Source organism: Chinchilla lanigera, unplaced genomic scaffold (genome assembly GCF_000276665.1).
Source record: "Chinchilla lanigera isolate Chin_1 unplaced genomic scaffold, ChiLan1.0 scaffold00097, whole genome shotgun sequence".
In the NCBI taxonomy this organism is placed as follows: Eukaryota; Metazoa; Chordata; class Mammalia; order Rodentia; family Chinchillidae; genus Chinchilla; species Chinchilla lanigera.
The window spans coordinates 7,572,743-7,590,048 of record NW_004955498.1 but is presented as its reverse complement, the minus strand read 5'-3'; the positions used below and the strand labels follow the sequence as shown (position 1 = coordinate 7,590,048).

General features: G+C 41.6%; 1 protein-coding gene across 1 annotated transcript; it reads left to right on the top strand.

Annotated features, from left to right (window-relative positions):
• The first annotated feature begins 1,800 nt into the window (after positions 1–1,800).
• LOC102028436 (melanoma-associated antigen 10-like) lies at positions 1,801–3,313 on the top strand. The gene is made up of 2 exons (XM_005406495.1): positions 1,801–1,869; positions 2,174–3,313. Exon 2 carries the CDS (start codon positions 2,228–2,230, stop codon positions 3,311–3,313), a length of 1,086 nt encoding a protein of 361 aa, XP_005406552.1. The 5' UTR covers positions 1,801–1,869; positions 2,174–2,227.
• The last annotated feature ends 13,993 nt before the right edge of the window (positions 3,314–17,306 follow it).

Sequence of the window (17,306 nt, the reverse complement as noted above, 5' to 3'; positions counted from 1 at the left end):
TGATCAGAGGGCCTTCTGTGCCTTGCTGTCAGCTGGCAGTGGGGGATGCAGTGCACCTCTGCTCCTGTCTTGGTGTCAGGGTGGAGGCGGCCGTGGTCTCAGCAGTGTGGCCTCGGGGCAGCACATCCAGGATTGAGAAGCCTGGTCCTGCTGGGGCCCAGGCTGGACTGAGAGGAAGTCACTTCCCCCAGCTTCCAGCTCTGGGGTCACAGGGAGGTGGTGGCCTGGAGTTGAAGATGCATGTGCAGATCAGGAGTACAGCCAGAAAAAGGAGGTTGTGGAAGCTGCTCTTTCTGTTAACATGGGGAAACCCATGCAGGGTTGTCCAGAATCCCTTCACCTTCACTTCTGCCTCTTGTTCTCAGGGACGTCACATCTTTGTATGAGGAGTGCCACATTGTCAGCAGAGGAGCAAAGGCTGTTCAGCAGAGGGTCAAGGCCAGAATCTGACAGAAATACAAGAGAGGAACTTTGGTGAGGGTGAAGGTACAAGGGTGCCACACGCTCATAAAATGTAGGGACCCCACAAAGCCTGGCAACTTCTGTTTTCACCCAGGAGCCCTGCGGAAGGTGGCTGCATGTGACTTGCTCTCATTTGCGCTAGGTGTTGGGGGTTGGGTGGACTCAGGGAGAGGAGGACCTTGGTCCAAGTGGTGTCCTCAGGTCAGCACACGGAGCTATCTCTGGGCAGCAGAGGGAGGACCCCAGGCACTGCCAGACTGAAGTTATGAACCCTTCCTGAGGACTGAGTGTGTCTGCAGTGCAGAAGCTTGGAACGCACAGAGTCTGCCTGTCCCCTGGGTCAGCTCTGGGAGACCCCAAGTGGCATGCTCACCTCTACCCTGGGCAGGAACTTGGGGAGTCTTCAGGAGATGAAGGCTTGGTCTCAAGGAACGAGAAGAGCTCTTCTCAGCTGGATATGAGGATCAGGGAGGGTCAGCCCCGACAGCAGGAAGATGGAGAAACTACTGAGCACATGGGGCTCCCTCATCACAGGAGAGCTGGGCAGGGGTCTTGCTGTCAGTCATAGAGTCCCCATGTATGGGTGACAGATGGGCACCTGCTCACTTCTTTAGAGGATCCTGGGGATCTCAGGGAGGTGAGGGACTTGATCTGAGAGGGTGTGTGCACGTTGGCACAGGGAACCCATCTGCCCAGCACACAAAGGACCTGCCAAGGTCAAGGCGAGGACCTGAAGGGAGGACTGAGGGTACACCGCCCAGATGGTGGGTGCTGCACCCGCATCGCCCCCAAGCACTCAGTGGTCTTGGGAAACCTGAATCCTCCTGCTCTCCTGAGTCCAGCTCCTCATACCTCCTACAGCTCACTGACACCAAGAAGATAGAGCTGTTGTTTAGAGAAGTTGGCTTTAGGTAGTCCCAGGAAGTGTATAAAATGAATTGGATATGCTCTAAAACTCAGCAACTTACCATCCAGCTGGGTAAAGACGGTGCAAGTTCCTCCTCCCGGGGAACATGGGCCCCGCTGAATTTGGCCGCCTCTTTCTGTTTCCTCTGGGCAGGTGTAGCCAGATCTGAGCCTCCCCGCCACAGCCGTTTGTACCCTCTTAGGGAAGTTGACACTTGTTCTGACCTATTACGTCAGGCCAGCAAAGGACTGGGGTCCAGGTCCTGTCCAGTTGAGGTCGCTGAGTCAGCAGGGAGGGGACCACCCATCCAGACCAACAGGGACCTCAGAGTTCAGCCCACCTCTCCGGTGCTGACAGCAGGACTGTGCTTGAGGGCTGCAGCCTGAGGGCCTCCACGCCTCCTACAGGAGCCCCCAGAAGCACACTGTGAAGGTGTTGGTGTGAAGCAGTGTTCTTCACTCATAGCAGCAGAGAAGGCCCAGGTGGTGCCAGGAGTCAAGGTGAGGTGTTGCTCTGAACATGTCCCAAGAGCCCCACACTCCCAGAACAAAAGAGGCCACGTAGTGCCTGGCTCCACTCACCCTGCTGTTTGCCCTGAGCATTGTCTTCTGTGGGCCAGCTACACCCTGAGGAGTAGTCTCAGTTTCTGTCCCAGGTTCCCAGGGGACTGGCCCTCCTGTAGGACAGGAGCCTGTGAGGGCCTAGAGCAGCACCCAAAGAACAGACCGGTACTCAGCCTTCGTGAGCACTGCCAAGGTTGCGGTTCTCAGCGGAGGCCGCTCATGGGCTTCCTCTCTCCCTCAGGCCTCTGAAACCCTGTCATCGAGCTCTTGCCAGCTGTCCATTACCAAAGCCGTCATGTCTCAGCCTCGGAAACGCCTGTGCTACATGCCTGAGGAGGACCCCGAGGACCAAAGTGAAAGGCAGAGTGACCCTGGTGCTCGGGTTCCTGTGCCTGTGGAGGATGATTCTTCGTCGTCCTCTTCCACTTCCTCCTCCTCTTTACCTACCTCCACTGACTCCTCTTCCTTCTCCTCTAGCTCTCCTACAATGTCGAGCGCCCGAGAGGATTTTACTGCTGCTGAAAGCTCAGGTTCCCTGCAGAGTCTTCAGGGAGCCTGTTCTTCCCTCCCCGCAGTAGCCTCCACTCTGTGGAGCCCATCTGATGAGGACCCCAATAGGCAAGGAGTGGAGGGTCAGAGCACCTGCCAGGAGCTGCCCGATACTGAGTTTTTGTCTAAAAGTGAGAAAGATGAGAAGGTGACTAATTTGGTGAATTTCCTACTCCTGAAGTATCAAATGCAGGAGCCAGTGACAGAGGCAGAAATTATGGATATCATCCACAATTATAGCCACTTCTCTGTGATTTTTGATGAAGCCTTTGAGTGCTTGCAGCTGGTCTTTGGCATTGAGTTGAAGGATGTGAAGCCCCCTGGCCAGGCCTATGTCCTTGCCCCTATCCTCGGCATCTCCTATGATGGGGTGTCCAGTGAAGTCCAGGGTATGCCCAAGACTGGCCTTCTGGTACTTATCCTGAGCATAATCTTCCTGCACGGCGACTGTGCCCCAGAGGAGGAAATTTGGCAAACACTGAATGTGATGGGAATATTGCCTGGGACCGAGCACTTTATCTATGGGGAGCCCAGGAAGCTCATTTTGGAAGATTTTGTGCAAGAGCAGTACCTGGTGTACCGGCAGGTGCCCAACAGTGACCCTCCTAGATACGAGTTCCTGTGGGGTCCAAGGACCCATGCCGAAATCACTAAGATGCAAATCCTACAATTTTTGAGCAGCATTGGTGGGAATGATCCCAGATCCTTCACGCAGAGGTATGAGGAGGCTTTGAGAGATGAGGAAGAGAGGGCCCAGGCGAGAAATGCCACAACTAGCACCCTGGCCAGTGCAAGTTCTAGTGCCACTACTAGCTTTCCCTCCCCAGAGTAAGTTGATACTGAGTCAGTGTTGTGAGGAGCCAGGCTAGAGTTTGGTAACAAATTATCTTGGGCTTCCTCTTCTGTTTGCATGACTTGGGGATTTATCTTCTTCATATTCTAAAATGTTAAGTGGTTTAGTCCAAAACCTAAATTTACAGATTGTTAGTTGCACATTTTTTTGCTGTTTATGAAGTTTAAGAGAAAGTTTCAGTATTTTGTGAATCAAGCTAGGAAGCCTTCCCTCTTTATTTTTAACAAGATACCATGGCACTGGAATTGGAATTTCTTTAAAAATGCAAAGAAACTTACTAAAAAAAAAAAAGAAGAAAACATTAATTTTATTTCCTTTTAGTTTTAATCTGTTATTCTATAAAGTTACAAGATATTGGGAGGCTGAGGCAGGAGGATCTCCTCGAGGTCATGGTTAACCTGGGCTACATAGTGAGTTTAAGACCAGTCTGAATTACAGAGTGAGACTCTGTCTCAAGAAAAAAACAGAAAAAATTAAGTTAAATTAAAAGGTGTACACCTAGATCTTGTTTCCTTTTTTTTTTTTTTTTGAAACAGGTTCTCACTATCTACGCAGGCTGGCATTGAACTTGCTTACATAGCCCAGGGTGGCCTCAAAGTCATAGTGATCCTCCTGCTTCAGCCTCCTGAGTGCTGAAATTATAGGCATTTAGTTTTACTTTTTTTTTTTTTTTTTTTTTTTTTTGAGACAGGGTCTCGCTGGGCAGTTCAGGCTGGCTTTGAGCTCACTTTGTAGCCCAGGCTGGTCTCGAACTTGGGATGATCCTCCTGCCTCAGCCTTCTGCCCTGCCACCACACCAGGTTGTTATTTACTTTTTTTTTTTTTTTTAATTTTAAAGGTAAAAGAATGAAGACAGATTAACAAACAAACAGACATAAACAAAACAATACCCAAACAATAGAAGCAATACAGAATTTCAGACAAGGTGATAGGAAATTAACAATGGTTGCTGTATGTCTTTTACTTTTTAAATTCAAAATTCCATCATAATAAATGAACCCTCACTGGCTTATTTCTTCCCCAAACCTTCTTTGAACATCTGCTCTTTGAGAGAGCCTGGGTTAGCAGTGTGATACTGTGAAAAGCCAGACACAACCTCCTGTAGAATGGTGGACCAGCTGCCATAGGAGGAAGATGCTGCCGTATCCCCTAGGACCTAAAGAAAAGTGAGGGACAATGAGGGATGGGGCTCCAGGGGAGAGCAGCTGAGGGTCAGTGCAGAGGCAGGGTAATGTGAGGCTGCGGGAAACTACAGTTTCTTCTGTAGGAGCTGACTGTGAGTAGCGTGCATGGTGACCAGGACAAGACTGACGGCAGCTCTCAGCACTAAGAGAACATAAAGCAGGTCCAGAAAGTGTCCTTTGAATGATGACTGAACAAAGCAGAGTGGTCTGCACCTGGAGCAGGTAGGGAAGGTGTTTGAGTCCTGGTCTCTGCTTTTTCACATAGTACATGGACTAGGTATGCTCTGCCCATCACCTGAAAGCGTTTCATTGGAAATAGGAATTTCCAGTGACTGTGGCCCAGATACCAGCCAGCTCCCTCCAGAGAACATTATACCTAGGTTGCCGTCAGTGTCATCGCATACCTGTACAGAAGGGCAACTTTTTGGGTGGAGGAAATGAGTGGAAGTAGTGGTTAGATTGGAAAATCATCTGGGAGGGAAACAGTGGGTCCTTTGCTCACATTCTAGGAGCCTGAACTGCATCCCCTGGGGGAGACTGCTCCCACACGGACTTTGTCACATGTCTTCTGAGGGGGAGGATTACTGAATTTTAGTCATGACATTTCCTGTTTTGTCACTGGGATAAAAGCTTTCTTGGAAATGTGAAAGAAGTCATCAGTAAAACAGGTGGGGAAAATCAGCACAAAACTTTGTTCTTTATGTCTTTTAGGCTGTTGCTCTGTAAAATTTAAAAAATATTCTGTATGCTCTTGGCTTATTCAAACATATTGGAGAACTTTAATCTCAATAAAGAGTCCTGTTGCTACTTGGTGCATTGACTCGCAAACCTTGACTGAGCGAGTGCGCTTCCCTCCGTGCGTCTGTGGTTTCTGCAAGGGACCGAGGCTCATCAGGCCCTGGTCTTGCCCACGGGACACTGCAGTCCGGGACAGCAGCCGTGGCAGGGAGGAGCAGCGATGTCCTCCAACATGGAAGAACGAGTAAGAGACACGTAGGCAGCTGGGGCCCAGCAGAGCGCCACGAAGGAGGATGTGCAGCCAGCGCACTTTGGGGCTGGGGGAACTGCAGTGCCTTCTGCGGGAACTCATTTCAGTGCCCTGTGATGGCCGGGCCAGACGCTCAGTTGGGTTATTTTGGCCCTGAAAGGGGAAAACTGTTGTGGGCAGTTCTTTGTGCTTCACAGGTGAAGCAGAAAGGAAGCTCCATGTGGGTGAGGTGGGAGACGTGTCCTGACCTCTATCCCAGGGCAGAGGGACACTAGAACGAGGTCATCCATCCCATCAACTGTGAGCAGTGTCAGGGACACGGTGTTTCCTTCAAGTCCTGTCCAGGAGCTCCAGGCTGACACTTTCTCCTGGCCTGGGAAAAGCAGAGGAAAGTCCACTGGAGCATTGCACATAGGTTACCTTTAGAGCTATTTGGACAGCTCTGCACAAGGGCTAGGTTTGTGGTGGGGAGGAACAGAATGGAAACACTGGTTTGCCTGGGAAAGTTGCTCAGAGAGACAGAGGAGCGGGTCCTTCACATTCTAAGAGTCTTAGTTGCATCCCCTGGGAAAGACTCCACACACTGACTTTGTCCCATGTCCTCTCAGTGGGAAGATTTGCTCCATTTTAGTTATGAAATTTCCCATTTGGGCCAATTAGGTCTTCGCATCCTATAGAGCTGCATGTCCTCTGATACGGCCCGGAGAGCGACGCCAGTAAGAACAGCACCCCGAGTGCTAGGGCTGGGATCAAGTCCTGGTGGAGGTGGCAGCCACCTGCCATTCAGTGTGGTCACAGCTCAAGCCAGGCCCAGGGCTGGGAGCTTTACAGGCCGGGCACACCTTCCTGCAGCCCCACTGGACAGGCCTGGTCAGACTCCTGCACAGGAGCACAGCTGCAGCCTCCCAGGGCTGGGAATTTCCCAGGTGGCTGGCTGGTAAGGGACAGGGCTGGGACAAGTATCGCTGTGTGACTATATCTGGAGGCTACCACTAGTCTCACTCTTTCAAGCTTAGGACTCTTCAACTCATCATTTATTAGCACTGCACAGTGTCTCCTAGGTGACAAAGAGGACCCTGCGATCGGTTGTGACAAGCTGCACTGTTTCGCTTGAGTAAGAGCGGGGAGCTTGGTCCATTTTATTACACAGTCAGCTGTGCATAGCCGTGGGTCCTGTATCTGTAGAGTCAAACGACCACAAAGAAAAAATGTTCCATAAAACATGCCTGTGTGGAAAATATCCAGACTTTTTTCTGGGCATCGCTCCCCAAAAAGCAGACTAAGCTTTGTTTACATACCGTTTGCATTATATTCAGCATTGTAAGTCATTTAAAGATAATTTAAAGTTTGAGCGATGCTCATGTAGCTTCTCTGGAAAGATTGCACTATTTTATATAAGGGACTTGAGCAGTTCTGGATACGGGTATCTGTGGATGATCCTGAAGCCAACCCCCATGGGTACCAAAACGACCACTATATATGTTGCCTCTGCTCCCCCAACATACTGCACAGTCCCCTTGACTGACCTTCAGGTGGTCTAATCTCAACCAGCATCCTCTAAAAGATGTGTAGCTCTATTCCCTTCAAAACAGAAAGGAGATGTAACTCCTATATTAATTTCTGACTCGATAGAAAAAAGAATAATTTTGCATTTGGAATTCACAGCATCTCACCAGGCACACTGTTTACACTGGAAGTGATGAGTGTTATGTAAATGCCTGGGATAGGTGGGTTCACCTGGTCACTGCACGAGTGTTATGTAAATGCCTAGGATATGTGGGTTCGCCTGGTCACTTCGGATACCAGAAAAAAATTGAAAAAAAAAAAAAAAAAAAAGGCAAGTAGCTGGTTACACCACTGGAATTTAAAGTAAACAGGCACATGAAAACCAATGGTGTAATTTCATTGCTTCTCCCTTCGTCTTTCATCTATATTGTTGCTATACATTCTACTCCTATGTGTTATAAATTTCACCTACATTATTTTTATTAATATTAATATTTGATGTACTGGAAATCAAATCTTGCACATGCTAGGCAAACACTCTACAACTGAGTTATATCCCAGCCCACATTATTATTATTTGTACTTTACACAGTCACCTGTTTAAGACATTTCTTTATTAAGGAAATTATATTTACCCATGAAATTGCAATTTGCAATGCTCTTCATTCCCTTCTGTCAACTGAGATTTCTATCTGGTATTAGCTTCTGTCTTCCTGAGGACTTCCTTTAACATTTCTTTCAAGCAACCTTAATATTTCTCACAGTGCATGTCTGTCGGTGTATTCTTTAAGGTTATGTATTTCTGAAAACGTCTTTATTTCACCATTGTTTTATGATGCATTTTCGCAATGTATAAACTTTTAAATTGGAAGTTTTACTTTGTTTCAGTACTGTAAGGGTGTTGTCCCACTCTTGTCTTGCCTTCACTGTTTTTGACAATAAATCTCTATCTATATTCCTCTATAGGCAAAGTGCTTTTTTCCTCTGGGTGTTTTTACGACATTCTCTTTATCACTGGCTTTGAGTAATTTGATTTTGAAGGACTTCTTTTTCATAATTCTTGTTTCTGGGAATTCTTTTAATTGTTTGAACCCATGAGGGCACAGTTTTCATCAATTTTGAGGAGTTTTCCTTCATTATTTCTTCATGTATGTTTTTTAATCTCCCTCTTCTCCTTCAGGGTCTCCAAATGGATGTACAGTAGACCCCTAGAGCTTGCCTTACAGCTCATTGTTTTCAGTGTCTTCTCCTTTGTGTTTATTTTGTTCTAGAAGATTTGATTGCTACATCTGCAAGTTCAATAATCCTTTCTTCTTACTTATTCACTCTGCTAATAATTCAAACCAGTATATTTTTTCATCTTAGACATTGTAGTTTATATATCTCAAAGTTTTAAGTTCTTTGTATAATTTCCATGCTTCTATTTGCTGTGTTTAACCCTTTATTCTTTTTTCAATATTCAAAAAACAGTTGTATATAGTATTAATGTCCGTCTCTAATAACCCTATCATTCGTCTCATTTCTAGGTCCGTTTTAATTTCTTTTTCTCTTCGTTATTGATTCTAACTCCCTGTTTCTTTAGTGCCTGATAATTTGCCATTGGATATCAGACACTGAATTTTACCTGGTTGAGTACTGGGTATTTTTATGTTTACATAAATAAATAATATTTTGTGCTTCATTGTGAGCTAGTTAAGTTACTTGGAGCAGTTATATTGGTGCTTCCTTTTAAAATTTGTCATGTGAGGTAAAGGCAGTGTTTAATCTAGAGTTAGTATTTTCTTACCCCAAGGACAAAACCATTCTGAATACTTTAAATACCCCACCTGAATCATGAGTTTCCCATCCTGACTAAGGGGAACAGGAATAATCCCCGAACTTTTATGACTGGTGGAGATTTCTTTCTGCGGTACCCTCTTCTGTCTGGAACTTTTCCCTGCAAGTTCTAACTACCTTGGTTGGCGTCTCTGGATTCCACCTGCACATTTCCAACTTGAGGAGACCACCGCATTCCCTCCGTGCGCTGTGGTCCACATCACTCCAGGCAGTGAGCTTGGAATTCATGGACTCGCTTCACTCCTTCTTTATGTCCCAGACAACACTCTTCTTTGCCAGATTTCCATTAAATTGAGAGTCACCATGTCACATAGTTTATCTTGTTTTTAGGTGTTTCAGATTGGTGTGCAGAATGGTTCCTATTACTCCATTGTAGCCAGAATCAGAAATCCTATGCTCTAAATTTAAAATCTAAGTTATCTATACCTGACCAATGCTCCAGCACTTCCATTTACTCAAATTAAAATCAGATTGAAAGACTGGGGAACACAAATATTCACAGAAATAAACTCACACCAAACTAGGTGTATATACACCAAAACACCAAGATTTTTCCTGTTTATGAAAACATAACTGATCTTTATTCTCTTATTTATGCTTTCCATATTTCTACCACTTCTGAAATACATATGAATTAGCATTTAACTGTGATATATTGTGTTTCAAAATGTAACTACCAAAATAAAAACAGATTCCTAGACAGCTTCTTTGTAATACAGTATTGATCAGCATCTTGGTGGAATCTGTTCAGCCTCCAATATGTTTGATGCTTGTGTATCTATAAAGAAACAATAGAAAAACTTAAAAAGCCAATTAGTTAGGCAACGTTTACTCTTCCAATTTCTCTCTCACTTTCAAATACAATGCTGTTGGGGTAAGAATAAACCATTTGTTAAAATATCTTCTCTCAAGAACAAGTAATAGCTTTCATTTTAAAAAGGAAAACTGTATTTGTATTTAAGCCATATTCTCTGTGATGTAATTGGATTCCATATTTAGAGGGAAGACTGAATATAGGCAATATTGGTAGGAGGAATTATCCCAGTGACTTTCATTATGAGTATTATTTATATTCTCGTCAAAAGCTTGTTTATATGTCTCTTGTTAAAAACTCATAACAAAAATTGCTATTTAGAAATGTGTTTCAGTCATTAATTCCACATAATAATTGAACATTGTTCTTCTTTTTCACATTCAGTATTTTTATTTAATTTTCTAGGAGACAATTTACATACCTCCTCCACCCTCCCCTGCAAATTACTGTTACAATTCCATAATAAAGTACTTACGGAGATGCTTTGGGCAAGAACAGAATGGAGCCTAGTGTGGTGGTGCGTGCCTGTAATCCCAGCACTCCAGAGGCTGAGGCAGGAAGATTGCTGCAAGCTGGAGGCCAACCTGGCCTACATAGTGAGTTCAAGGCCAAGTTGGGCTACATAATGATATACCGAGTCCCTGTCTTAGGAAAAAAAAAAAAAAAAACTGGCCATGGTAGCGTGCACCTGTAATCCCAGCACTCGGGAAGCTGAGGCAGGACAATTGCTCTGAGTTCAAGGCCAGCCTGGGCTACAAAGTGAGGTCAAGGCCAGCCTGAACCACACAGTGAAACCCTGTCTTGAAAAGACAAACACAAAGCAAAACAAAAAACTTTCACGGATTATATTCAAACAAAAATTATTTGTGCAGTATGTATTACAGCATGCTTTCCTCACTGTTCTGCAAATGGCAGTGCTGCGTGACTCTCCTTCACACGCTGCAGGGCAGGGTCCCTCGGCTTCTTGTGCAGCGCAGCGTGTCCAAGGTGGTTTTGCGGTTCTTTTTAACACTCATTTTCCTAAGAAGGTTGCAATATTTTCACCAAAATGATCTCTATTTTCCTTAATGTGTTTTCAGTCCATGTCGTCTTAGCATATGATTATCTTTCATGGAAGAAACCACCACATGAAAGGAGCAGGGAGCCGGGGCCTGCCTGGCAAACACAAGGTTTTGAATTCAATTCCTAATACCAAAAACAAAATGAAGAGCTGGGATGCATCATTTTAACACTTCAGTACTACAAACGCTACATGTTTGGCTGTTCACTGTATCTCTCATATGTTTTATACTTTATCGTGTCTCCATTTCATTCAGACACAACATTCGTTAAGTGATAATAATAATTTGGTATGAATCCACGTTCTTTGTTTTTTAATGGTGGCTTGAATCAAACTCAGGACCTTGGACTTGCTAGGCCAGACCTTTTACCCACTGAGCTACATCCCTCGGAGTATGTAGTGGGCATTTTCTCACCAGTATATATTTTGTTCTTTCTCATTTAAAAAAAACAAATGCAATGTTGGCTTTGCTGGCACACGCCTGTAACCCCAAAACAGGGGAGGCTGAGGTAGGAGGATCACAGTGAGTTCGAGGGCAGCCTGGAGTACACAGTGAGCTCAAGGCCTAGCTGAATTACATAGTGAGACCCTGTGCCCAAAAAGAAAATAAATACAATTTGCTGGTCTTGGTAGTGCACGCCTGTCATCCCAGCACTAGGAGGCTGAGGCAGTAGGGTCTCTGTGAATTCAAGGCCAACCTGAATTACATAGCAAGACCCTGTCTCAAAAAAAGAACTGCACATTCTCTTCCCTTCTGTGAGCATTTTGTCTTTAAAGATATGCACATTTCTTTCTTTTCAGTAATCTTATAAGTTTTAATTTAAAAATACATTTGCACACTATTTAATATGATAAAATTAATAAACATTAATATTTTCCCTAATGGCTTTTTTATCAAACTTTTAAAATACTTAACCAACATTTTTCCCCTTGCAAGTTAAAAACTGTTCCTTATTTTTGCATATTATCACCTCATTCCTTTTTCTGCATTGCAGTACTACATCTGTTTAATTTGCTGGTTATTCCAAACTTGTAAACGGTTTCCTGTTACGTCTAGATCATAAGACATTTATTCATTTGCATGATTATAATATATATTCTGTCATTTTTATCTTTTCTGGAAACTCATACATGTTTTTTGCTCTTCACCTATAGTTTCTTGTACTTTATCTGTATCCCAAGTCACTGTTTCTCAGCAACTTCTTAAATGTCTCTGAAAAGTTCAGTTTCTCTGAATTTACAAAACAGCAGCTTTTGTGGCCACTGATTTTATTGTATCCCTAACTTCAGTTTGTTGATTTCTACTCAATTTTTTGATTTCTATATGAGTCTCACTCTTCTGCTTAGGGTTTAATTTGTTTTTCTTTTTGTTATTTCCTAAGGTGGAAACTTGCTTGATTTTTCTTCCTAACCTGTATATTTAATGACATAAATGTCACTGTAATTATTGCATAAATGGAATCTTATCAATTATAATATATTATATTTTATTTTTACTCATTTCTAAATATTTTCTAATTTCTCTTACCACTTTTTTGAAGCACGAATTTGTAAAACGTGTCATTCGAGTTTCAAAACTTTGGGTTATTTCCAGTTATCTCTTGCATTGTTCAGCTTAATTCTATTACGAGTAGAGAATATGCTTTGTATGACTTCAACTCTTTTAAATTTGTTACGTATTGTCCTATGGCCTATCTTGTTGAAGGCTCCAAGCTAACTTCAATATAATGTATATCTCACTCTCATGTGTATTTATCCTTCAAATGCATGCTAGATGAAGTTGGCTAATAGTGCTATTTTAATCCGTCTGTATCTGTGCAGATTCTCTATGTTTTCTGTCATTGACTCAGAGATGAGTATTGCCCATTCCCAGTTTCATTGTCGATTTGATTACTTGCCCTGTCTGCTCTATACATTTTCTTTTTATTTATTTTGAGCCCCTGCTTTTAGGTGCATATATATTTAAGATCATACTGTTTATCCGTTGGGTTGTGTCTTCAACCATTAGGTAATGTTCTAATTTATCTGTGATAATTTCCTTTTAATAGTCAAATATTCTTATGTTAATTATATCAATATAATCACTTCATATTTTTGGTTCTTTTGCTATTTTATTTTGTATTAGTCCATGTTTGCAGTACATACGATTACATTTACCTTGGGAGTTTGCACATGTGCAAAACACATCTTCATTCTTGTTTGTCTCCTCCTCTCCCTTTCTTCTCCTTCCAACCATTCTCCCCTTTCCCATTCTTAAAAGCTCTACTGCCATATTTTTCTTTAACTCTTCTTTAAATCCCTTTTCCTTTCCTTCCCTGCCCCTTCCCTCCATCTCTGCCAATTTCCTAACATCTATCGTTCTGCTCCTTACTTATACTTTAGGTTTCTCATACAAAAGAAAAATGCAACATTTCAACTTGTGTGCCTGATTTATTTCCCTAAGATTATGGACTGGAGGTGCATCCATTTATCTAAAAATGTCTCAAGTTTATCTTTTATAGCAGAGTATGAGCCTTGCATGATGGCACACTCCTGTAATCCTAGCATTAGGGAGGCTGAGGCAGGAGGATTGTTGCAAGTTTGAGGCCACCCTGGGCTACAAAGTGAGTTTAAGGCCAGCCTGAACTGCATAGCGAGACCCTGTCTCAAAAAAATAAGCAACTTTATAGCAGAGTAGTACACCATTATATATATTTTGTTTGGTTTTTTGTTTTTGTTTTTCTTCCGGTACCAGGAATCGAACTCACGACCTTGTGCTTGCCAGGCAGGCGCTTTTGCCACTGAGCTAAATCCCCAGCCCCTACACCATTATATATAAATACCACATTTTCTTTATCCATTCATCTGTTAATTCTCATAGGGGGTGTTTCCAAAATTTAGCCATTATAAATTGTGCTACTATAAACGTGAGTAAGAATGTGTCACTGTAGAACACGACTTTAACTTTTTCAGGCAGATGCCTAGAAGGGGAATTGCAGGGTCAAATGGAATTTCTGTCTAGTGTTTCTAGAAATCTCCATACTGATTTCTTTAGTGGTTGTACCAGTGTATACTCCCACCAGCAATGAAGAGTTCCTTTTTCCCTGTAGCCCCTCCAGCATTTGTTATTGGTTGATTTCTTGATAATAGCCATTCTTTCTGGAATGAGATGAAATCTCAGGACAGTATTGTTTTAATTTGCAATTCTTGAATTGCCAGCAATGTTGAACATTTTAAAATGTATTTCTTGATCATTTGTACTTCTTCATCTGAGAAGTGTCTAATCATTACAGATTCCCATTTTTGGATTGGGTCCTTAAATTTGAGGGATGTAAATTTTTTTTTGCTTTTTAGGGAGTCTAAATATTAATCTCTGTCTGAGGAATAGCTGGCAAGAATTGCTTTCCATTCTGTTGATTTCCTCTTCACTCTGTTGCTGGTTTCCTTTGCTGGGTAGAAACTTTTAAATTCTATGTGAGGGGCTGGGGATTTAGCTCAGCGGCAAAAGCGCCTGCCTGGCAAGCGCAAGGTCGTTAGTTCAGTTCCTGGTACCGGAGAAAAACCAAAATAAATAAATAAATAAATAAATAAATAAATAAATAAATAAATAAATTCTATGTGATTGCATTGTTGATTCTTTGTATTTTTTCTTGTGCAGCAGGGTGTTGTTCAGAAACTGCTTGCTTACTTCTATGTCTTTAAGAGTTTTACCTGTTATATATTCCAGCAGATTTAGTGTTCCTGTTTTAGTATTTAGATCTATGATCCATTTTGATTTTAGTTTGCTGCATGGTGAGAGATATGGTCCTAGGTTTAATGTTTGGCGTGTGGAAAGCTAGTTTTCCCAGCACTGTTTGTTAAAGAGGTGATCTTTACTCCAGTGCTTGTCGCCCTTTCTAAAGATAAGGTGTGAGTGTGCCTGGAGTTGTTTCTGCATCCTCTATTCTGTTCCATTGATTCACAGGTCTGTTTTATTGCCAGTATCATACTGTTTCTATCACTGTAGCACTGTAGTATAATATTATACTAATTATATTAATATAATACTCCATATTTTATTTATTTTAATATTTAAAACTCATCAACCAATACAGCTCTTCCTTACAGCAACTATATTAATATAATATTCCATCTTTTATTTTAATATTTAAAACTCATCAACCAATACACCTCTTCTTTACAGCAACTTGGTTTACTGTTATGGTCCATGTGCCCATAACCAAAATGAGAGTACAAAGGAGTTCCATAACTTCCCTCAAAAAAGAAAGAAATGATTTCCATGTATTGTTCCTTTACTACTCTCCTCCAGCACCTAATTTTTTTTTTTTTTGGTACTAGGAATCAAACTCAGGACCTCACACTTGCCAGGCAGGTACTTGTTTCGCTGAGCTGTATCCGTGGCCCCTCTAACACCTAATTTGGACCACTACTCATTTATTCGCTATTGCTGTGCTTTGTCCTTTCATGAAAGAATACAGTAAATATTTGTTCGGACTGGTTTCTTTCATTCAGGAAATGAAAACCTTTGAGGTTCATCCAAGTTATGGGCATCTACAGTTCACACTTTTGCATTCCAGTTTATCCATTGACCTACAGATGGACACGGGGTTTTTCTAAATTTTACCAAATAGGAATGGTCTTACTCTAAGCATTCATCTGAAGTTTGTAAGTGTGCATTTGAACATAATTTTTAAAAAGATTTCTCTGGGAGTACATTACTGAGCCGAGTTATTACTCCTCTTTGATAGTGCTTAGTCATATCAGAGATTTTTAAAATTTCAGCCTTTCTCAAATGTGTGTTGTGATATTCCATCAGAATCTGAATTTGTATTCAACTAATGGCTTGTGATGTAGAACAACTTATATGTCTTTTCTTCTAGCCATTCATATTCCCTCTTTGCTCAAGTCAATTATCTTTATATATTCATTTATTGGATGTATTATCTTCAAATACCTGAAGCTTAACTTCTAGTTTTGAGGAACTCAAAATTGCTATTATTATTATTATTATTATAGGGGGTACCAGGAATTAAACTGCCACTCAGATATTTGTGCCGCTGAGCTATATCCATGGCCCATTATTTTTAAATTTTATACTTTTTTGGTGTCACATTAGGACCTCTTTGCCTAACTTCAAGTCATGAAAATTTTCTTATATTTTTTCTTTTAAAAACTGTGTAGCTTTTTCATCAATCTTTTAATTATCTGTTTGTATAAAGTATGAGGTTTAGGTAGAGATTTTTTTTTTTTGTCTTTTTTTTGAGGCAGGGTCTCGCTATGCAGTTCAGGCTGGCCTTGAGCTCACTTTGTAGCCCAGGCTGGCCTTGAACTTGCAACGATCCTCCTCCCTCAGCCTCCCGAGTGCTGGGATTATAGGCGTGCGCCACCATGCCCGGCTGTTTTCTTTTTAAATATATGGTTTTCTAATAGTTCTTCTAAAATTTATCAAAATGACTAACATTTCTTCAATTAGTTATCTTTCTAAAGTGTGTTTGCAGTACATAATGACTGTATCGTGGGGAGTTCGTACATGTTCATCACACACCTTAATTCTCTTTTCTTCTCCTATTCCTCTGTCTCGGTCCCCCTCCTATTTGAAAAAACTCTTTCTATTCTTTCTTGTTGTAGCTGTTCTGGCTCTTCTGACCTTCCACAATATTTTTACATCAGTTTTTCTATATCTATAAGAAATGTGATAGGGATTTGCTCAACATAATTTTAATCTATATATCAATTTGGTGACAATTGAGCTGTCTACTAGGGTGAATCTGTGAGTGCACAGCTAAGTATGACCCTCTTTTTAAGTGTTCTTTCTTTCACCAGCTAATTTGCAGCGTACAGACCACATACATGTTTTTATTTATATCTAAGTACTGAGTGGTATTTTAAAACTTTTGTTTTCTGTCTTTTGTTACTATATGAAAGTGGAATCAGTTTTTGTTCCTGGGCATATATCCTGTCACTTTGCCAAACTTACTTATTGGTTCCAAGGTATGCTGGAGTTTCATTAGGAATTTATACAAGTACAATTATGTTTTTGGAAACAGGGACAATGGTATGCATTTCATCCCAATCTGTTTTGCTATTTATTCTTCTTGCTTTATTCTATTGATAAGAATTCCACTGAAATCTTTAAAGGAGATGGTGAGAGTGGACATCCTTGCATAATCTTAATCTTAGGAAGAATGCATTCAATTTTCACTCTAAAGTTTGGTATTATCTTTAGGCTTTGGATAGATGCCTTTTATCCAGCTAAATTCTTATCTATTTTTAATTTCTGAGAATTTTTTTTCACATATGGAAGCTGTATAATATCAAATTTCTTCTCTTTCAACTGAGATGTTCTTAACATTATTTCATATTATTATCATGGCTCACACTGATTGCAAAATATTGAAGTACCACTGGATTGCATTTGTGAATATTTTGAAGATGATTATTGTATCACATAATCATAAAAAGTATTGGTCTGTAGTTTTGCTTTCTTTGCAGTATCTTGCTTAGCTGTCGTAGACTGGTAATGCTAACTTCATCAAAAGAGTTGGGAAACATTTCTCTCACTTCTGTTTTCTTGAAAAGATTTGCTATAACCGGTATTAATTTTA

Bases quoted from the DNA above. Each gene is read 5' to 3' on its own strand.
- LOC102028436 (XM_005406495.1), top strand. From the start codon at position 2,228: ATGTCTCAGCCTCGGAAACGCCTGTGCTACATGCCTGAGGAGGACCCC.